Genomic DNA, 22,876 nt, shown 5'->3' with positions numbered 1-22,876 from the left:
GTCTTAAATGAAGTCAACGTTTCCTTTTGAGCTCTAATTTCCTTCCAAAGTGAGGAGTAGCAAACTGACACTGTAAATACTTTTAAGTGGTTCAGACTGTTGATGTTTTGTTTCTTTATCAGCTTTGTTAACAGAAAAGGGAAAGTCTTTTGATGTGGTCCATAAGTTTGGTTGTAGAAATTCGCATGTTTTGCTTTAGTGACTAAAATATGGGCTGGAAAAAGAAATATTTAGGCCTTTTTACATGTTATTTTTTTTTACATGGCATAGGTTTCTCGCATCCTTTCTTCCCCATCTATCCACAGAGCTAAATAACAAATATTCCTTCAGGGAAGGCATAAAGCTTTTGGGGGATCCTTGAAGCACTTCTAATAAATGATAAACACACCAAAGATCTTTTTAAATACTGGCTTGTGCTGAAGCCAAATTGTGTTTAAAGGCTCAGTACTGGGATGGATGGCTTGTTAGAGTGGATTTGGCTTTTGAGCCTTTGGGAGAGTGACTTTCTATCACAACCCTTCCTTCCAGCTGGGGGGAAAAAAATTAATTTATCACTGGGTTTATCATCACTGCTGTCTGTGTAGGAAGGATGGGATCTCCAGGGAGGAGTTACTGGAGGCTGTGAGGATCTGAGCCTCTGCTGGAGTGAGGCTAAATCCATTTTGAATAAATCTGGGTGCTGTCTGGGGCAGAGTGGGAAGCAGGGAGAGGAATGGGTTGCTGGATTTGCAGGGAAGTGCCTTGAACCTGCTTCCATAATTGATGTTTGGGGGACGTGGAGGGGGCCCTGTGGGAGAAATCAGCATCCATTGAGTGCACGTGCAAACAGATGGGAGCTAAAGTGGAATGAAAAAAGGAAAAATAATACCCACTGACCCAAATTTCTTGCAGTGTCCTGTTCTGTCTGGCTGAAAATTTCATGCTCTGGCTGCTAAGCCTTACTAAGGAAACAATTCCTTGTGGGAGCGTTTTCCCACGTATGTTTTTAGAGTTTTAGAATGTCCAGGGTTGAATGCATAACCCCATTGCTTGAGGCTGCCCCAGCATCATCCTGTGCTGAGCTGAGCCTTGGACTGGGAAAGGCTGGGCTCTGCCAGGAAATTTGGTGTCTTGTAAACTCTGGGGCTTGCTGCTCTGCAGCCTGCTAAATGGTCAGGGCTCCTTTGAAAAGCAAATGGAAGCAATCCCGTGGAAAACAAAAAGCAGTAAGTGTTCTGTGGTCACTTGGAAGGATCCAGAAGTTTATTCTGGTTGGGTTCTGCCCGACGTGGGGGAGCAGCTGGGGTCGCTGGATGTGGGCCATGCAATTGTCATTTGCTCCTTTTAATTAGGAGCTGGCTTTGGTTCTGTGCAAATGCATCTTCCAGAGGAGGCCACCAGGATTGGAGGGATGGAGCAGCTCTGCTGGGAGAGCTGGGATTGCTCAGCCTGGAGAGGAGAAGCTTTGGGGTGACACAGTTGTGGCCTCAGTGCCTGAAGGAGCTGCAGATGGAGGGAAAGGAGAAGATGGAGAGAGAAGATTGCCAAGGGATGGAGTGACAGGACACGGGGAATGGCTTCAAACTGACAGGGAATAGGGTTAGATGGGATAGTGGGATGAAATTCTTGGCTCATTGCCCCTTCCCTGGCATGTCCAAGGCCAGGCTGGATGGGATTGGGATTGTGGAAGGTGTCTCTGCCCACGGCAGGGGATGGAACAGGATGATCTTTAAGGTTCTTTCCAACCCAAACCATTCTGCCATGTTTTTTAATCCAAAGAAAGCTCATTCCTCTGCGTGGCAGTGTCGCCTCACTAGCAGGAATCCTTTTGAAACTCCTCTTTTCCATGACTTGCACTTCAGGTTCACATAGTGTCTCTCATGCTGACTTATCAGGGGAAGCTGATCATTCTTTGGTTGTGTGGGGTGAGATTGAACAAGGGTGCGTGGCTGAACCTCCTGTGGGGTTTTGGTCTCCATAAAACCTCTGTGAATTTGGGATCTCTTGCTGCAACACCAGGCACTGGTGGGGAAGTGAGCAGGGAGTTTTAATCTGTCAACTTTTATACCTGTGTGATATCCTCAAAGTGGCTATTACACAAAAATAGCTGTATTAAAGGGAAACAAATGGGTTTGTGTTTATTGAGAAGGAGGAAGATGCTCTTTAAACCTTGATGCATTCCTGGATTTCCAGGAGAAATCAGCAAGCGGGAGGATGCATTTGCACAGAAACAAAGTCAGCTCCTAATTAAAAGGAGCAAATGACAATTGCATGGCCCACATCCACGTCACCTCCCTTCTCCTAAGCTCCACGGTGGTTTGGGAAAATCGAGGACACTCCGGTTTTGACCATACAATTCATAATCCAATAAATGCAAATCTGAACCACGAGCATTGACTGAACAAAACCCCTCTCTCTGCATCGCTTGGGAGGCATTGAGCAAAGAGGACGAGGACTGCAGACTCACCTCTGCAAATCCTAAACAGAGAAACCAATTTTGTGATGTTAATTTTGATGAATTCCCTTTTTTTTTTTTCCTTTGTCCCCCACAGTGGCTCTGGGTCGCAACCAACCCCTGAAGAAAGAGAAACCCAAATGGAAGAGCGATTACCCCATGACGGACGGGCAGCTCCGCAGTAAGAGGGATGAATTTTGGGACACAGCCCCAGCTTTTGAGGGCAGGAAGGAAATTTGGGATGCCCTCAAAGCTGCTGCCCACGCCTTTGAGAGCAACGACCACGAACTGGCACAAGCAATCATTGATGGTGCAAACATCACACTACCCCATGGTAGGTGCAGCTCACGAGGATGTGGTCTCTCCAGAGGTTAAAATATTGATGTTTCTAACCCCAAAAAATCAGTGGCTGGAATGGTTTAAAATAGCTGGGTTTGTGCTCCTGTTTGGAGTTTCCAAGCAAAATGGTGTTATTATATAGATGGACCAAGAAAATCTGCTTTTTTTATAAATAGTTCCTGCAGCTGGAATGGATGAGCTGGTCCATGGGAATCCTCAGTTTGAGTCTGATTTTTACAGGCAGCACTTGGGATTTGCTGTAATTTCTTGGAACCACCTGGATGCTCCAAGGCACGATTCTCATCGCTTTTTTTTCCAGCTTCTCTTTGTAAGCAAGTGTTTTGTTTTTTTCTCTCCTGATTTTATGGGTTTCTTTGGCACTTGAACTGTTGGGATTTTTTAAACTTTCTCTTCTGAAGAGTCTGAAAAAATTTCCCAAAAATTTGGGGCTGGCAGTCTGCTGATAGATCTTGTGTGAGATAAACTGCGAGCTCTTATTTTGGGTATTTTGGGTACTTTCCTCTTTGTTTTGTTATTCTGAATCCTGCTGGGTGGGATTTTTTTTTTCCATGCTATATTTCCCTCACTCCACAACTCTGAAATTAATCATTTCCCTGTATTTCTAGTAGAAGTAAAGTGAGAAGGGTCTGGCAGGAATTTACTGATCATTTTAAATCACCATTCAGATAATTGGAAATAATTAATAACTCAGAAACTTCATTGGGAGTTGCTGCATTGTTTTTAGTTGCTAAAACAGAAATTGTAGATGCCAAGAAAACTCAAATTTCTTATATGGGGAAGGTGGAATAAAATCCAGGTTACCTTTCACTGTGATGTCTTCCTCACATTCTTCAAAAATTGTCTTTAATGTGGCAAAGCTCCTCTCTGTGAGAGTCTGAATCTTCTTGACCGTACAAAAGCCTGATAAAAACATAATTATCTTAACAAATGAAAATTTGGAACCAGGAGCAGCGAGAGGGACTTTATCTCTAGGATGAATTTGATGAGCCCCCATTAATGAGTTGTTTTTTGTGCATTCAGCTGAAATGTTGCACGGGCACAGAGGAGCAGCACTTCAGGGGAAAAATTCAATTTATGGCATCAAATGATGCAAAAAAGGTGTTTGGCACGTTGGGTCTGGGCTGCCTCTTGTTGGAGTGGCATAACAGGTTGTAAGTGTGAGGGGGGAGATGAATAAATCCAAAATTGAAGCAGTTTAATCCTGCCTGGAAGGTTCAGTCTGGCTTTGGGGTCGCAGGGGGAGTCCCTTGTGTGTCTCAGGATGCGCAGTGTGCACTTTGAAGGCTCCCAGATTTGGGAAAAAAACAACAACAACAACAACAACAAAAAAAAAAAAAAAAAAAAAAAAAAAACCCAAAGGTTGTGAATTCTTCAATTTGTTTTTCCAGCAGTTTGCTTTGAGTCCTGCCTACTGCTGGCAGGTTATAATCTGCTTTTTAAGACCCACATGCAGAATATTCAGAGTAGCTCAGAAATAATTCAGAAATCAAAGCTGTGTCAGAGGCTCTGCTGCCCAAACCACGCCTGCCTTGGGGCTGAATTCCAAACAGAAAGAATACTTAGAATTTTTATCTAGGATGTGCAGTTTACTGGGGATTTTTCTACCCACAAAACTGCATTATTTATTTTTATTCATCTTTCTGCTGGTGACACTTTGGAGCATCAGCTGTTGGCAAAATTCTCCTTGCAGTGTGACCTTCCCACTACAGAGAAAGCTGCTGCTTCCAGAAATCCAAATATTCCTGAGCCATCAGGAATTGTTAGTGCCATGGATGAAGAGATTATGAATTCAGTCCTTTCATTTAGGGACCCAGGGATGCAAACTGAGCTTCTCTCTAGGCAGGGATGAACAAATAAACTCTCCTTGCTCTCAGTGACGCCAACAACCTCTGGGCTTTTGTTTACAAAAAGCTCATTTTGGGCAAAAAAAAATTTGGAAAGAAAATCATGGGTATTCCCTGAGATTTCCCCATGGAGCTGCTGTGGGTCCTGGGCTCTGAATGGGAACCCAAAATGTGACAGGGCACCACTGGCACTTCTAAAATCCGTATTTTATCTTTTTCTTTTTTAATTATTATTTTATTTTTAATCTGGAGTTTTTTACCTGACCAGGTTCTGTCTTCTGTAGAAAAGTTTGGATGAAAATTAAACCTCAGGCTGGGCCAGGGGAGCTCAGGGTGGACAGCAGCAGGAATTTCTGCATGGAAAGGGTGCTCAGGGATTGGAACTGCCCAGGGAGCTTTGGATCCCCATCCCTGGAGCGCCCAAGGAGTTCCTGGAGGTGACACTCAGTGCTCTGTATTCATGCTGGAAATCTAAATATTTTCCCAAGAAACCCCAGCATTTGTTGGATAAATTCCTTTAAGTCGATGGAAGGAAAAAAAAAAAAAAAGATTTTTTCACTAAATATTTCTCCTCTGCAAAATGATGCAATACCATGGGCTGGGATGTTTAATTTCATTTATTTTCTGTGTGTACAACAAGAGGCTTAAAAAAACAAAAAAAAACCAAAAAAAAAAAAACAAAAGCAAGCAAACAAACAAACAAACAAAACAAACAAAAAAACCCCCAAAAAAACCAACCAAAACCAATCCCAACCCAAGCCCTAGATCCACATTTGACTGTCCTGTGTTCCAGCCATGAATTCCTGAGGAAATGAAACCTTGAAGGAAGTGGAGGAGTGAGAAAAGGGGGCTGGGGATGAGTAAGAAATGACAGAAAAAGAAATTTTTGCACATAGACACTCGGGCTTAGCTGATGCTGCAAAAATAAAATTGCTTTTTTTTTTATTCCAGAATCTTACAGGAAAGAAAAGGGGGGGGGGGGGGAAAAAAAATCTCTTTTCAGGCTGCTTTCAGCCAGATCTGTCATTTCTCTGGTGTGAGGAAGACTCTCACCAGTGTAATTTTTCTAATGGATGCCTTTTGCTGGCTTCTACTGTTAAAAATAGCATGTAAAGAAGTATTAAATAAATAAATAAATAAGCTTGTGGGATGGGCTTAGCACTTCTCATCTATCTTGGGTGACTCTGTGGGATGGATTTAAAAATAGAAATAACGTTATCACCAATTTATACTTTTTTTTCCCCCCCACCTCTCCTCCTGTCTTAAAGTAGCACATCCTCCATATTTTATTAATGAGTCCATCTAAATTTGAAGAAGAAGAGTTTTCCATACTTCTCAGCTGTCAAGCAGGAAATCTTGGAACGTGTAGAGTTTTATAATAATGTTAATGTTGAGATGAACTTGGCCTGCAAGTCATTAATATTAATTGCAGTCTGGTTGGGGTTAAGTGGAATTTTGAAATTCCAGGATGGCCACTTCATGTGCTGCAGCAGAATTCCCAGGATGTTGAGGTTTAATACCTCAGAAATTGCAAATTTGAAGCCCTTGCATTGTTTTGCAGCTAAATTATAAATTGGAGATGGCAGAAAAACTCAATTTGTACAGGGGGAAATTGGAATAAAATGCAGGTTACCTTTAACAGGTAATAAAATACAGGTTCCCTTCACCCTTCCACCATCAGCTTTGGGTCGTGGATGCTTTTAACCCTTACCAGTTGTAGGCACTTTTTAAATGCTTTTCTAATTAATATTTCACCCAAAGGAGAAGAAAATGCTCTGTTCAGAGTGGGAATATTGCAGTGATGTCCTTTACTTCTCCCCAGCATTCCAGGGAAATATTCCCATCCCTTCTTTTGGGGCTCTCACACAGCAAATAAAGAGTCAGAGCTCTCAGGATATTTAGGTTTAGCTCAAGGGTTTTTCTGCTAAGTTTTCAGCTTTTCTGGGCCTTCAAACCCAGCTTTTCCAGGAGCAGCTCTGGCTCTTTATTTGTTGTGTGAGATCCCCAAAAGTAAGGATGGGATTATTTCCCTGGAATGCTGGGGAAAAATAAAGGGCATCACTGAAATATTCCCACTCTGAACAAAGCATTTTCTTCTCCTGTGAGTGAAATTAATTATTATTAATTAGAAAAGCATAAAAAAGTCCTAAATAACAATAAGAAAACCCCTCAAAGCCAAGAGCAGCAGTGTGGGGAAGGCATGGCACGCTTCCCACAAATTCCTAATTCAGCAAAACTCTACTAATTAAATCACACACAATCCCAGAATTATTTAGGTTGGAAAAGATTTTCAAGGTCGAGTCCAACCCGTGGCCTTGTCACCAGAGCACTGAGAGACCTCTCAATCACAGATTTATCAATACCACAGGTAAGTCCCAATATTGCCTTCACACAAAAAGCAGAATTACAGAATTCCACCTCTGGAGCTGCCAAATTTCCAGGAGAAACACAAAAATCTGGAATCTGTTCCCTGGACACCCCCAGGTGTGGGCACTCCTTGGGTTGTGGGTGTTTTTAACACTTGTAGTCGCTATAAAAAGTTGCCCTTTGCCATGTTGAAAACTCTCTTTTTATTTATGTTGATGGAAATCTCCATTTATTGAGTCCATGAAAATCTCCATTTATTGAGTCCATGTATTTTATTTGATGTTGATGGAAAACTGAGCTGTCAGTGTGTGCTCACAGCCCAGCAAGCCAAGCATTAGTATTGAAATTTGCACAGTAATTCAGAAATACCTGCCACCAAATGTTATAAAACCTAGTAGGTTTTTAACACTGACCACCCCATGGATGGTTCCTGTAAATTCAGCAGCTCCAGAAGTGGAACTCTGTCCTTTTGCAGTGCATTTGTTTTTTTGATTTTTTGTTGGTTTTTTTTTTTTTGGTGGTGGCAATATAGGACTTGCATTTTGTATTGATGAATTTGTCATGGAGTGAATCTGTACAGTGAATTTTGCTGTGGAACCTTTAGCATTTCAATTGAATTCCCTGTGAACTGCTGCCCTTAAAGCCACCATGTCCTTGTGGTTTTTCTTCCCCTTGTCCCTGAAAATTGCTGTGTCCATTGCTGGGAATTAAAGCTGTAGAAATTGCTTGCTTGTCTGAAGAGGCTTTTTAATTATCATTAAAAATCCTGATTTTGATGGATCACAATCTCTAACAAGTGTAAAACACTGCTGGGCAATTTGTTTTCCTGTGAGAATCCCAAATACTCGCTTGGGTTTCTCTCATGCCCCTTTAAAAGGGGACTAAATGATATTTTGGTGACTGTGGTTGTCTAATTTTAGATTCCAGCAGAGTTATGAAAGCTTTGGGAGGTCTGGCTATCAAAGCCTGTCTGTCAATATAATCAGCAGTAGCACTGAGAGGAAAATGCAGGCTATGAAAGTTAGGGAAACTCTAAAATCTGTAGTGAACAGCATAAAATTTACTGCTGAGCCTCCTGGTTTGTTGCTTTGGGGTTGTTTTGTTGTTTTTATTACTAAACTCTGCCCAGGAGACAGCAGTTATTAGTTCGAGGGAAGGTTTTTCTGGTTTGTTTTTACTTGTTATATACATATATATAAAAAAAGCAGACCCAAAAGGCAGGGATTAAAACCCAAAATTGCTGCTGTCTTGTGAGGAAGCAGACAAGCTGCTGCTGGCACTGTGTGCATTAGGAGAATGCTTTTATTTTGCTTTTTCTTCTACACATCCATGGCTATTTTTAAGGGTTCTTGACGTCAGGTCCCCTCCTGAAATGGGCAGTGAGTACATGGAATATTTCATAAAATACTGCTTTAATCCCTTCCTGCCTGCCAGCACCCAGGGATCCTCTGGGAAGGGCTGGGAGCTGCATCCCAATTTTGCATCTTGGCAAAGCCTCAGGTTTGGCTGCCCTGGGTGTTCCAGCCTTGTCCCAGCCTGGCTGTGCAGCCCAGGGCAGGGGGGACAAGAAATGGCACAGCTGGGGGTGCTCCTGCTCCCCTGGGCTCTGCCAGCCCATCCCAAAATCCATACTCCAGAGCTGGGGAGCCCAGCCCATCCCAAAATCCATACTCCAGAGCTGGGGAGCCCAGCCCATCCCAAAATCCATATTCCAGAGCTGGAGAGCCCAGCCCATCCCAAAATCCATACTCCAGCACTGGGGAGCCCAGCCCATCCCAAAATCCATATTCCAGAGCAGAGGAGCTCAGCTCATCCCAAAATCCATTTCCTGGAGTTGGTGAGCCCAGCTCATCCTAAAAATCCATATTCCAGAGCAGAGGAACTCAACTTATACCAAAATCCATTTCCCAGAGCAGAGGAACCCAGCTTATCCCAAAATCCATTTCCCAGAGCAGAGGAGCCCAGCTCATCCCAAAATCCATTTCCTGGAGTTGGGGAGCTCAGCTCTTCCCAAAATCCATTTTCCAAAGTGGGGGAGCCTTGTTCATCCCAAAATCCCTATCCCAGAGCAGAGGAGCCCAGCTCATCCCAAAATCCATTTCTGAGAGTGGGGGAGCCCAGCTCATCCAGAAATCCCTTTTCCAGATTTGCTTTGTTGTTGGGTCTCCAAATTCCTCCTAACCTTGAGAAAGAATCCCTTTCCTCACCAGCCTCCAATGAAGATTCTGCTCTCCATCATTTCTGCTGTGATTAATATTTTTAAAATAGATCACAACATCCTTTCTGAGGGATGCTGAATTCCCAATGTTTTCTTCAAGTGGAAGGAAAATGAATCAAATCCTCAGGATGTAAAGCAATTGTGGCTGGCTGGAATATTTATATATCTAAGTGCAGGTTAGAAATTCTCAACCCTTCAAATAAAAACCCCACTTATGGCTCCATCCTACAGTTGTTTTCCTTAAATATCTTTAACTTCTGCTCTCGTGTTTTGAAAGGTATTTTGAGGAGCTTTGTCAACATAATTGCTTGGACTCTTCTCAAGTCTCTTCCCCTGTAGCTCTTGCCTCTCTATTTCCTGACTTTGGTTCAGTTTGTCTTTTCTATGCAACACTTTTTAGAAATGCTGTTTCAGGGATTTTTTTTAACCATTAATATGTGACCAGAAAATTGCAGCTAATTCCTTTAAGGAAAAAAAAAAAAAAAAACAACAAAAAAAAAACCACCAAAGCAACAAACCCAAACTGGCCATGAGTCGCTCAAAATAAAACCCAGATTTGTGGCAAAAGAAATCTCAAATTCCTCTTGTAGGAAGCTGCTTGTTGACCTGGGTGTTGCAGATGTTCCAGTCAGGTTTGTGTCTGGTTTAGGTGAATAATAGTGCTGTGGTATCTGATAGTGGTCAGGACATGATGCCTGCTTTATTAAATATTCCCCAGGAGTGGACATTTACTCCATTATTTGCTGCTTACAGTGGAGGAGCTGAGTATCAGCTTCATCTGCCTTGCTGTCTGCTTGGGAAATGAGAAAAAGAAATATGAAGTGTTTAAAATGTAAGTGGGAAATGAAGTTTAAAATGAAGATTTTAAACTCCCCCCTGAAGGTTCCAGTGAGAGCCCTCTGAGCCTTCCCTGGGGATCTCCAGGGGTGGCTTTGCTGGCTCCTGGAATTGTGTTCTGCAGGAAATTTGGTGTTCCTGGGGGAATTGGTGTCCTCAGGTTGGTAAATGAGGGGCTCAGCCAGCCCTTGGGTGTCTCTCCATGATCTCCAGTTGATTGTGGCCAAAACATTTGGAATCTCCTGCTAGTTTGGCTTCAGGAATTTTAATAATAATAATAATAATAATAATAATAATAATAATAATAATAGTAGTAGTAGTAGTAGTAGTAGTAGTAGTAGTATGGTAATTTCTCTCCAAAATCAAGGGAAAATAGTTGTTATGGCCAGAAGTGTCTGAGCCACAGAAATTTTTTCCCTTTAACCTTTTAGGGGCAGGTAAGGGCTGAGGAAATCCTACCTGAGGTGTCACAGAGAATATGAGCAGCACTCATGAGGTATTTCAGTATCTTTAAATATCCCACAACCTCCTTCAGTAAATAGTCAGGGTGATAACTTTCTGTTACCTGCTATATCATTATGTGCTATATATAATATCATGTTTTATGATAACTGATAGCAGTGAATGAAGTCATTCACTGGGTGTGTTACAGACAGCTTGCCTCTGCAAAAAATCCTATTTTTGAAGAATTTTTGTGCACCTAGAGCTGCTTTTTGCTGACAGTTATCACTGAAAAAAAAACAAAATAACAAGAAAACTTTTTTGCTGAGCCATGTCTGAGCCCAGCCCAGAGCAAGCAATGTTTGGTTTGTAGCTTTATTGCAAAGAAAACCTGCAGCAAAATGAACTCTGACTCCTTGAAATTGCACAGGAGCAATGAAACCTTCGAGGTGCTTTTAATAATTCCTGAGTGATCAAGGAAGGTTTTTTCCAGAAGGCCACAGCTACAGCAAGACCTTGAATTTTTAACCTTTCTGAGCTCTCACCATCTCTGCTCGGTGCACATTCAGGGCAGCACCAATATTCAGTCTTCCACCTTTATGCTTAATCAATGATTTTTCCTCTTTTTTAATTTTAAGTAAGGGCACTCTGAAGGAGCAGCACTGTGGAGGTGAGCAGCAAATAAAGCAACACTGCAGCCTCAGATCTTCCTGTAACTTCCTTTAATCCCCTCCACCCCCAGAGCTTGTTCCAGCCTTGGGTTGTAGTTTTATTTTCAGATGTGAGCACTAATGCTGGATCTTTTCAGGCTGCTTGACCTCCCTGGAGCCTTTCACATTTTTGCTGGTGGTCCTTGGAGACTGAGAATGCCAGAGAGTGATTGCAGGCTCCTTAGCAGCTCTTGGAATGTCAGCACAGGGATGCAGGGATTTGGGGAGCAGGCAGAACGAAAGTTCAGACAGGCAAACCTGTCTGGGTCATCGTGTGCTTGCCTTCACAGGTAGGTGATGGGGCAGAGTTGTTCAGTTTGAGTTTTCCACCTCTTGTTCCCCTTGCAAACAGCTCCACGCTCCACCAAAGCCAGCATTTGTTGGCTGTTCACTCTGGGGGGTGTCCTGCTGCGTTACCTGGAGCTTTACCAAGTGCTGTATCAGCCCACATTTCCTTCCAGATCCGCTTGGAGCTCAGATGAAACTCTCAGAAATCTCATTTTGAGCAGGCACGGATGGGCAGGGAGTGGTTTGGAGGCTGAACTCCCTGCCTGGAGTGCACAGGAGGTGGAGCAGCTCGAGTTCTGTGGTCATCGGTTGCTGATTGAGCATCCCAACAAGTTGTGGTCAGGTTGTGGCTCCTCTCTCTACAGTTCCCTGGAATGAGGTTGGAACCAGGGGATTTGGGATCTGCTCCAGGGAACAGCCTCAGGCTGGGCCAGGGGAGCTCAGGGTGGACAGCAGCAGGAATTTCTGCATGGAAAGGGTGCTCAGGGATTGGAACTGCCCAGGGAGCTTTGGATCCCCATCCCTGGAGTGCCCAAGGAATCCCTGGCTGTGTCACTTTGTATTCCAGGGACAAAATCTGTCTCTGTGTGGTTGGCAAGAAAAAGGAAATTTCTATCACGTGTATAATGGGAACCTCCCACTTGGTTTTTCCCTTTGAACCATGTCAGTATGGGATTTGGGATGCTGAGTGCCAGGTGTTCACTCTGGGTTTACAGGAACAGCAGACTGAAAAAAAAAATCAATAGTAACCAAGGCAGTGACAACTTCTGTAAATCTGAGTTCAGCCTCACCCTGAACAGGTCACCTGGGGGCTTGAAACTCTGCCAAGGTGGCTGTGCTTGGAGGGATGCAATGCAGCCTCAGGTGATGATGGTGTTCTGCTTTCCTTTTCTCCTCCAAAACCCCCCAGCCCCTTGAAGAAGCTAGATAATGCAGAACAGCAAATGTAAATGAAGAGGGTACGCAGAAGAAGCTCTTTTACCAAGCATTTTATTTATAATTTTTTTATCTAAGGAGCCTGTCTAGACAGGCATCTATTTTCATGACATGCAAAGCAGAGTAGTAGATGAATGCTTCATTAGTAAAATGACTTGTCTTCTTTGAACCCTGATGGAATATCTCTTGGAAGCTGCTCCTTCCGTGCAATATTAGATCCAAGTTTTACAGGGATATGGAAGTGGTAGTACATATGGTGTTGTTAACATGACAACTACTGAGTATTAATGCATAATTACTTTATTTATCAAAGCCAGTGATGGAAAGCCAATGAACTGCACAGACTGGAGGAATTTGAGCTCTGTTAAAAAAAAAAAAAAAACTGTTTTAGGAAAGGATTAGGTCGTTTGTGGAAGTTACACTGCTGTGAAATTTGGAGCTTTCCCCTTTCTCCATCAGGTGAGCAAGGTAGGGTGACAGATTCCAGCTCCTCTGGAATCCTCCAATTCCAGGATTTCCACTGCTGCTGTTGGCATTTGTGTGGACTTTTAAGAGGAATTTTGAGGGATTTGGTTCAGGGTCCTGAGCACCCCTTTCCAAAGTGTCCCATCGCTGTTCCCTCTGCTGGTAAGGGATGCATCCCTGGAAGCTGGGGCTAAAATCTGAACACAAGTGGCTCGTTTAGCTAGTGCAGAAATCCCTCCATTCCAGAAGCTTGTATTGATGATCTCTCACCTTCAGCCTAGTTAATTAGTGCTAATGAATGAAGTGATGCTGGTGCTCTGCTCTGATGAAGGGAGGGGATCAGCAAGCCCAGAGATGCACATGGCACACGTGCTGCAGGTTTTTTCCCAAAATTTGGGTTGGAAGGGACCTCAAAACTCATCCAATCCCACCCCCTGCCATGGGCAGGGACATTTTCCACTGTCCCAGCTTTTCCTGGCCCTGGGCATTTCCAGGGATGGGGCAGCCCCAGTTTCTCTGGACACCCTGTTGGGAACCTGCCCTGTGTTAGGGAGAGTTGTGCTCAGTTTGAGGCAGGATGCCTTGGATACACCTGAGGGGGTCTTTGCTTGGATTCTCCAGCTGGAATTTGCTCATTTAAAGGATTATTTTGGTACTACAGCATGAGGAGAAACTTCTTTCTGTGCAGAGGGGCAGAGCCCTGGGAAAGCTGCCCAGGGAGGGTGTGGAATTCCCTCTCTGGAAATATCCCAAAGCCACCTGCATGTGTCCCTGTGTCACTGCTCCAGGTGACCCTGCCTGGAAAGGCTTGGACTGGGTGATCTCCAGAGTTCCAACCATTGCAGAAAAAGCTGCTGGATGGGATCCTGGAAGGATATCAGAGTCCCTTTATTTTCCCCTCTTCTCGCTTTCAATTCCTGTGTGTCTCGTGTCAGTCCCACAAGTGGGACTGAGCTGGTGCTGGAGCCCTGGGATCTCCTGCTGGCTCTGGGAGTTGTTCTCCAGCATGGAATGGAGCCAGACCAATAATGTTCCCATAATGGAAGAGCTGGTTTGTTTGTTTTTGTTTTTTTCCCCCTGGATTTGAAATGAGAATTATTAAATGCTTAATTCTCATTATCTGCAAACCCCATTCTTTAAGGAGCTGACAAAAGGAGGGTGGGGATGAGAGCAGAGCACTTGTGCCCTCCTTAGGATCCTGCACCTTTATCCAGGAGCTTTCTGGCAGTTCAGACCTGCAAAACCCATGGAAATGTAGTGTGGAAGAAGCACAGGAGAGGGTTTTAATGAGTGCTTAATTATCAAGAGTTTCCCCCACACCATTAATTCTTTGTAGCTGCTTTATTGTTCTCTGTACACCGTGCAAGGCACTGACTTGCACAGGGATTCCCACATTTTTCCTTCTGGAAAAAGGAAAAGCATTGCTGCTAACAGCAACCCTGGACACTCCCAGGGATGAACGGAGCAGTTTTTGTTGGGATGAAGTGAGGAAGAGTTTTTTGGTGTGAGCTCCTCCTGGTTTGGGCTGTGTGGGGGTGAGTGGAGCAGAGCTCTGCTCCCATTCCCACCCTCCCACCTGCTCCTGACATCACCAAAGGGATTTATTTTTTATTTTTTTTCCTCCTTATAAAATCTTGTATTTCCCAGCTCAGACCTGGAACCAGCAGCTAATAAAAATGAAGAGATAATTCAGCTTTTCTCTCTAAGAGCTGCTCTGCTGTAAGACCCAGAGACTCCTTTGTTTTCCCACTGAATTTCAGGCATTTTTGATTTATATTGGGTTCAAATCAATACTCCACAGGTGAAAGCTCTACTATTTCCAATTTATTCAGCAATCCAGCCTCAGCTTGCTTTTGGAATGGAGATTTTCAGTCAGAAAACAACAGAACCAGCTGTTCCTTGGGCAAATGTGTTACACACAGACATTCTCCTTAAATTAGCTGTGTCTCACTGCAATGTTACATTTTGGGTTCTGTTGTCTTAATTTCTCTTCCTGCAGCAAATCTCTCTGGGGGAAGGGGGAAAAAATATTGGAAATCTGCTCAGGTCTTGATTTTTAATTTTTTTTATAATTGAGTTTTTCTGAGCAATGCTCCTCAAAATTGCTTTAAAACTTAAAGTAGAAGGCACTTTATGAACAGGAAAGGAGAATTTTCTTGCTTTTCCTGAGGAGAATGCTGTGAATTTAGGAAATGCCAAAATGCCATTTCAAATTCATGTTTTCAGGTGAGTGTGGCCACATTTGCTTGAATTAATAACTCCTGCAAAAGTTGATCTTCCTGACATTGAATTGTTGGTGCTGCAGGAAGATAAGTAGCTCTGAACTGCTATTTTAACCAGTCCTTTTTTAGTGTTTTCCCTTCCCAATCCAGTGAAATATCCTCATAATCTTCATAAAACAAAGTTTTTGTGGCTGGCAAGGCAATTAATTTCAAAATGTTCCCATTCCTTATACTTGATGATCACATCTGCTTATTTTTCCCTCTGAAATTCTCAAGCTGTCTCCTACCTGGATAAAAACCAACAAGAAGCTTTGCCTTGTAGCTCCTTCCAGAATTCCCCATTCTCCAAGCTGCTGTTAGTTCTGAAATATTAAAATAATCCCATCTGCTGTTGTTTTTTTTTGTTTTTTGAGGTTTTTTTTTTTTTTTTTTTTTTGTTTGGTTTTTTTGTATTGTATCTTCTTGTCTGCCACCCTTCCTTCCTGCTGCTTTTCTCCCACAGTCTGCCCCTTCCAGGGGTTTTTTTTGTTTGTTTGTTTTTGTGGGTTTTTGTGGGTTTTTTTATGATCCAGCAAAGAAATCCAATCCTTATTTTGGCATCTGGTTTGGGGATGGAAAAGGGGAACAGGGAAGGAAAATCAGGTTAACTTGGGATGTGGGATGGCAGCTCTGAGCATCTCTGTGCTGCTTTTTCCTCCTCTGGTTTAGGGGTGGAAGAACTCTGCTTGCCTAAGGAACAGAAAAAAACTAAAAAAAAAAAAAATTATTTCTTTCTCTCTTCTTTCCCACTTTCTTATAAAAACTTAATATTCTTTTAGTGTCCATTCCAGATAAAAGTGGTCCAAGCTGTTGTATCCTGCAGGAAGGATCAGAAATGTGATTTTCATTTGGAACAGCAAAGTTGGGAATTGCTGAGTTTTTTAGTTGGGATGTTTGATTCTCTGAGATTTTCAGTTAGAAAACAATATTAGGAATTGATGAGATTTTTTTTTTTTAGTTGGGAAGTTTGATTCTCTGAGATTTTCAGTTAGAAAACAATATTAGGAATTGATGAGATTTTTTTTTTTTAGTTGGGAAGTTTGATTCTCTGGGATTTGGGACAGGGGACATTTTCACCAGGATGAATGCAAGACTGGGGTTACTGGTGAGGTTTGCAATAACCTGTTCTTTCATTAACAGTTTGGTATAAACCATTTCTCAGTCTGGGATGGGACTTTTACTGGCAGGAGCTTTCCACTGCTGTGTCTTTTTCTGTTTATTTTGATTTTTTTTTTTTTTTTTAGCTGCAGACCTCCAAGTTAGCTGCTGTTTGAGAGGATTTGTTTTAATATTGCTTTTCTGATGATGATTAAGGAATCCTGTGTTTATAGCATCAGCTTTGACCTCCATGTTAGTTCAGCTGGGCAGCCAAATAAATGATGAAGAAATTCCTCAGCAAACGCCCCCCATGTTATTTAAAATTAACTCTTTGATGTGCTCTTCCAAGGCTGATGCATTCTTTTTTAAGGGAAATTGCTTTTGAAGAAATTTTATCTGCTTTAGCTGCATTGAAAGGCTGTTAAGGTTTGTATTTTAGTTTGTTTTTAGCAGCAAACTTGTTTCTATGTCTGGAATTTAGTCCTGTGGTATTTAGAAAATAGATGAGGAGTGAAATGAACGTTGTAAAACAAAGCTGAAGTGTGGGAACTTCAGCCTTGGGTCTGTGAATGACAAAGAACCACAAAAGGGTTTGGGTCCAACACAGCTTTGGTAAAAGTTGGTTTGCTCTGAATTCATTGATGGTAAAACACTGTAATGAGTTGATGTAATTATATAATTTTATTTCCTCTTTGGTTTGTTCTCTCATTAGTCTCAGAGCACAGATGCTTTGGTGCTACCTGTACAAACAGAAAGCCTAAAACATGGATCTTTTCATTGATTTCCTCTGTGTGTTTTCGTAAACACAAATTATCCTTAAAGAAGGAGGATTTTTATCCAAGAGGTTTCCAGCAGAAGATGTTGCTGTTACACTGGGCTGGGTGACACCACATATCCCTGAGTTATTGTTTTATATTGTGGTAATTTTGCTGATCAAACAGCCAAGTTTAAGACAACTCAGTGTCAGCATGAAAAAAAAAAAAACAATTCCAAATTAAAAAAGCCTTGGTTTCTAACAAGGAGCACTTGGCTGTTGTGTGCAGAACAGAGTCAAAGAAGTTTTTAATATTCTGTAGCTCAAGGATTTGGCTCCTCTTCAGACATTCCCAGCTCCACAAGGATGGGTAATTTGGAAAGTGACTGTGCCCCTCTAGGGACAAAAATGTGGAAATTGGTTCTGCAGGTAAATCCAGAGCAGGGGAGAGGGGCTTAAAGCACAGGAGAAGGGATTCCTGCTGGGATTTGGGATGCAGCTTCCTCAGTTTCCCAGGCTCTGCTTTCAGCCTTCTCCTAAACTGAATTCTTAAAGCAGCACAGAAAATGTGCTGCTGCTTTTTCTAGTGCAGTACTCAAAATCTATTTTATAAAATAAAATCGATTTTAGAAAGTCACACCATGAAAAACTCAGCCTGTGTTTGATGCGTCGGCACGTGGTAGAATTCCTGAGCACCCAGGTTATCCAGATTATCCCAAGGGAGTTTAGGGAAATAAAAATCCCTCCTGACACGCCAGGGCTTTGAAAGTGGGACTCAGAGATGCTGTGGAAATTCAAAATCCATGCTGGGGTTGTTGCTGTGGTGGTGATGGAGCTGCAGACTTGGGTGGCCGTGTTTGTTTGTCCTGGCAGCGCTCACTAAAACACCAGGCCTGTAAAAACCATCTCAGCAATTTGGGGGTGTTTGAGAAAGTCACAAAAATCCTCCTTTTACAGAGCTCTCCTGAATTTTCACAGCTCGGGGTCAGCGTGCTGGGATTGGTCCAGGTGGCATTTCTATATTCATATACACGAGCACGTGTTTATATATTTATATAGAAATTTGTATCTATATTTTACATTTTTATATATGTTCTATGTTTTGGGAGTTTATCTGGAGGAGGTGTTTGGTTTTAGGGGCTGCTTTTCTTTCAACCCCAAGTTTCTAGATGCAAAGATAAGGCATGGATGAATTTTGACATCACCTCTTGGGTGCTTGAAGAGCAGGGTAAAACTTCCCAGAGTGAGAACTCCAGGGTGAAATGTACCAGGAATTCCCACTCATTGTGAAATATCCCAGAAATTCCCATTGATTTTTCATTCACTTCCCAGAGTGATCACTGTGAAATGTGCTGGGAATTCCCACTCGTTATGAAATATTCCAGGAATTGCCACTGACTTTCATTCACTTCCTATAGTGATCACTGTGAAATACCCCAGGAATTCCCACTCATTGTGAAATATCCCAGGAATTGCCACTGATTTCTCCCCAGTTATCAGAGTGATCAGTATGAAATGTCCCAGGAATTCCCACTGACTTTCACTCACTTCCCATAGTGATCACTGTGAAACACCCCAGCAATCCCCACTCACGATGAAACACCCCAGCAATTCCCACTCACGATGAAACACCCCAGCAATCCCCACTCGTGATGAAACACCCCAGCAATCCCCACTCACGATGAAACACCCCAGCAATCCCCACTCACGATGAAACACCCCAGCAATCCCCACTCAGGATGAAACACCCCAGCAATCCCCACTCGTGATGAAACACCCCAGCAATCCCCACTCACGATGAAACACCCCAGCAATCCCCACTCGTGATGAAACACCCCAGCAATCCCCACTCACGATGAAACACCCCAGCAATCCCCACTCAGGATGAAACACCCCAGCAATTCCCACTCACGATGAAACACCCCAGCAATCCCCACTCAGGATGAAACACCCCAGCAATCCCCACTCAGGATGAAACACCCCAGGAATTCCCACTCGTGATGAAACACCCCAGCAATCCCCACTCAGGATGAAACACCCCAGGAATTCCCACTCACGATGAAACACCCCAGCAATTCCCACTCGTGATGAAACACCCCAGCAATCCCCACTCAGGATGAAACACCCCAGCAATCCCCACTCAGGATGAAACACCCCAGCAATTCCCACTGACTTTCCCCTCCTCTCTCCCCAAGGTGCTCTCACCGAGTGTTACGATGAACTGGGCAACCGCTACCAGCTCCCAGTCTACTGCCTGTCCCCACCCATCAACATGATCGAGGAGAAGGGTGACCTGGAGACTCTGGATATTCCTGACCCCCCTCCCAACTCCGGGCACGAGTGCCAGCTGCGCCTGCGCCTGTCCACGGGCAAGGACCTGAAGCTGCTGGTGCGCAGCATGGACACCGTGTACCACATGAAACGCAGGCTGCACGCCGTGGAGGGAGTGGAACCTGGCAGCCAGCGCTGGTTCTTCTCTGGGAGACCCCTGGCAGATAAAATGAAACTGGAGGAGCTGAAAATCCCAAAGGATTACGTGGTGCAAGTCATCGTGAGCCAGCCTTTAGCAAATCCCACCCCGGTGGAAAATTGATTTCTCTGCTCCGTTTTTTTTTTTTTTGTTGTTGGTTCTGCTCTCCCGCGTCTCTGTTGTGGGGTTTTGTTTTTTTGCTGACCTCTCTTCTCTCTTTAGGGTTGTCCTGCTCCTGTGGATGGGTTGCAAGAAACGACCGGCAAAAATTCTCCATCTGTGATGGAGATCTGCAAAAACGTAAAAAAAACAAAAACGTAACCTGGCCTCTGGGGTTGTCTTGAGCACCACAGCAAGAGGAACAGGGCAAAAGGAAGGGAAGGGAAGGGAAAAGAGGGAGGGAAGAGATTGTTCACTTAATACAGAAACGGAATGATGCTGGAACTGTCAGTGGTGGTGAGGCCAGAGCAACAGAGAGCACTTTTATTTAAAAAACCGACTTGAGACGGAATCCACGTGTCCAGCTCCGTATCAGCAGCGCGCAGAGCTCCTGCAGGGAGGAGCTGGGTCAGGGGATCTTTGCTCCGGGGAGGCCCAGGCAGCCCCGGGCACAGAGCCGGGCTGGGCTTTGCTCTCTGGCAGCTCCCGGTGATGCTCAGACCCAGCGCTTGGACATTCCGAGGTGGCGGTGCAGCCCCGAGCCGCTGCTGGCAATAACTCAGCCCTGTCTCCTGTGAACTGTACTGTGATTTACCTGCTCCGACACCGACAGCCTCGGCTCCTGCCTCACCTGGGGGGGCACCTGGGGCTGTGCCCGCTCAGTTGCTGTCCCTCACATCGCCCAGGTGAGCCCAGGTGAGCTGCGAGGTGCAGCCCCTGCGCCCCACGGGGCAGGTGAAATCCCGCGATCCTCCCAGCTGGGAAGGCTTGCAGCTCCCCACGTTTCTCTAGAGGACACAGAGCCTGGGAGGTGCTGAGGATGCAGCAGCACGCAGCTGGCAGCTTTTGGGGTGTCACTGGAGGTGACCTCACCGTGGGCTCCCCCAGCCTGTTCTCCCCTTCCAGAATGTAACAGGGACCCTTTCAGCACATGACAAATCTTTCTGGAGTCCCAAAGACCCTGTTGGGGCCGGGGGATCCCGTTTGTCCCCCCAGCTGGAGCTGCTCTGTGTCACCTGCCTTAGGTGGAGATCAAGGCCCTGCTCTTTTAATCATCATTTCTGTTTGCTTGGGGTTTAAGCCATCGTTGAAATCGCTTCATCCAAAGTCAGATGTGCTCTTAATATGGGAATAGCAGATTTTTTATTTTTTTTTTCCTGGTTTCTGTCTTCTCTCTGTAAATTAAGTGAAACTGCGGGATTCTCTTGACAATTTTAAACTTCTGCTCCTTCAGTGATTCCATAGAAATCAAATTTCTGGCACTCAGAAACTCTGAGGGAGTTCTTGCACCAGAGTCAGGGACATCCCAGCAGGTGGAAGCAGAATTTCGTTGAGGGTTGGGAAACGGAGCCACACTTTTGTTTTTTGCATTTTCCACCCCAGCCAACTACAGCTTTTTTTGATCCTCATTTTGTATCAGACCTGTGGGTTTCTGACAGCTCCACTGGCCCCACTTGGTACAGGATGCCTGAAATGCAGTGGCAGAGCTCTAGAAAGGAAGATGAGTTCCCTGTTCTCATAATCACCAAAGTGACTTGCTTTGCTTTTCTGTTTTCTTCTTTATTCCTTTGTTTTTAAAGGTGAAAGTGAGATGATCAATACTAACCTAGAACAAGTTTTCTATCGTGGAGGGTTTTTTTTAAAGCAAATTTGATTTACTGTACTTGAGGTGTTTTGCAGCCAAATCTTTTGCATTCCAGGGGAGGGGAGAATATTTGCTACATAAAAACGAGTAAAAAAAATCTCTCTTGGGTTTTCTCTGGGCAAAGGATGCGTTCATGCCAGGAAGACACTACTTGTCTTATAAGACATAATTTATACGTCTGGATAAATGCTCTTTATGGTGTCATTTCCCTGCAATCCCTCCTGGAAAGGGGGGAAATTCTGATGGATTAAGGAGGAGCAAACCTGGAGCTGTGAACACTAATACACTGGGGTTTTTTAAATTTTATTTTTGTAGGATTTTTTTTTTAATTATTTTTTGTATTTTCATTCAGGCAATTTGTCACCGGGTGCTGGTTTGGAGATGTTGGAGCTGGGATTGCTCCTCCTTTCCCTCTCCCCCCTCTGAGCTGGAAAAGGCTCAGTTTGATGGCACTGTCCCAGATGATCATGCTTTATTTGAATTGCTTTTATGGCAGGGAGAAAAGGTGATGCTCTGAAGGCCATGTTGTGAGTGGGTTCTGAGTAGAACAGAGACTTTGTTCATGAAAATTCTCTTTAACAGCCTCCCCCTCCTTAATCAGGTATCAAAACCTGAAAGAATTCAATGGTAAAATGCTTTTAGAGGTGACAGTGAAGACTTTGACCCTCTCTGTGTAAAGTGGCAGCAGTACTGAGCACATCCTCTGCAGAAAGGCAATTTTACAAGATTTCTATTAGGAAAGAATTTAAAATTTCAAAATACCTGCTAAAAATATCAGTAACAAGCTGCAAATGCACATGGCTGACAGGGCCACGCACAGAACTGGGAATTGTGACATAACAGAGAACATTTGTGTCTCAAATGATGGAGTTTGACCTAAAAGTTGGGTTTGGGTGCAGATTCCAGTGCAGGGGGGAAGGCTGGGAGTGTGGGATGAGTTTTGGGGGTGTCCCCTGAAGGAGGGAAATTTATTTGAGTGCTGAAGTGGAACTAATCAGGGGCTCTCCCTTCGGGGCTGGTGGCTGCTTGGGAGGGGATGGGGAACCCTGGAAGGGATGGGGAACCCCAGGAGGGGATGGGAATCCCAGGAGGGGATGGGGAACCCCAGGAGGGGATGGGGAGCCCTGGAAGGGATGGGGAACCCCAGGAGGGGATGGGGAACCCCAGGAAGGGATGGGGAACCCCAGGAAGGGATGGGAATCCCAGGAGGGGATGGGGAATCCCAGGAAGGGATGGGGAACCCCAGGAGGGGATGGGGAACCCCTAGAAGGGATAGGGAACCCCAGGAAGGGATGGGGAACCCCAGGAAGGGATGGGGAACCCCAGGAGGGGATGGGGAACCCCTAGAAGGGATAGGGAACCCCAGGAGGGGATGGGGAACCCCAGGAGGGGATGGGGAACCCCAGTATGGGATGGGGAACCCCAGGAAGGGATGGGAACCCCAGGAGGGGATGGGGAACCCCAGGAGGGGATGGGGAACCCCAGTATGGGATGGGGAACCCCAGGAGGGGATGGGGAACCCCAGGAAGGGATGGGGAACCCCAGGAGGGGATGGGGAACCCCAGGAGAGGATCAGAACCCCTGGATTG

At 44.4% G+C, this 22,876-nt stretch overlaps 1 protein-coding gene across 1 annotated transcript in view; it reads left to right on the top strand.

The window, feature by feature from the left end:
• The window catches only part of UBTD2 (ubiquitin domain containing 2), a 40,910-nt gene extending 21,044 nt beyond the window's left edge, over positions 1–19,866 (top strand). Inside the window, exons 2-3 of the mRNA XM_062502080.1 lie at positions 2,532–2,768; positions 19,209–19,866. Of these exons, the coding sequence (XP_062358064.1) occupies positions 2,532–2,768; positions 19,209–19,606 (635 nt within the window). The 3' untranslated portion in view covers positions 19,607–19,866. The remainder of the gene's footprint in view (positions 1–2,531; positions 2,769–19,208) is intronic.
• Positions 19,867–22,876: the final 3,010 nt, after the last annotated feature.

This window comes from Cinclus cinclus, chromosome 14 (genome assembly GCF_963662255.1).
Source record: "Cinclus cinclus chromosome 14, bCinCin1.1, whole genome shotgun sequence".
In the NCBI taxonomy this organism is placed as follows: Eukaryota; Metazoa; Chordata; class Aves; order Passeriformes; family Cinclidae; genus Cinclus; species Cinclus cinclus.
The sequence above is the reverse complement of the archived record's forward strand: the minus strand, read 5'-3'. Positions and strand labels throughout refer to the sequence as shown.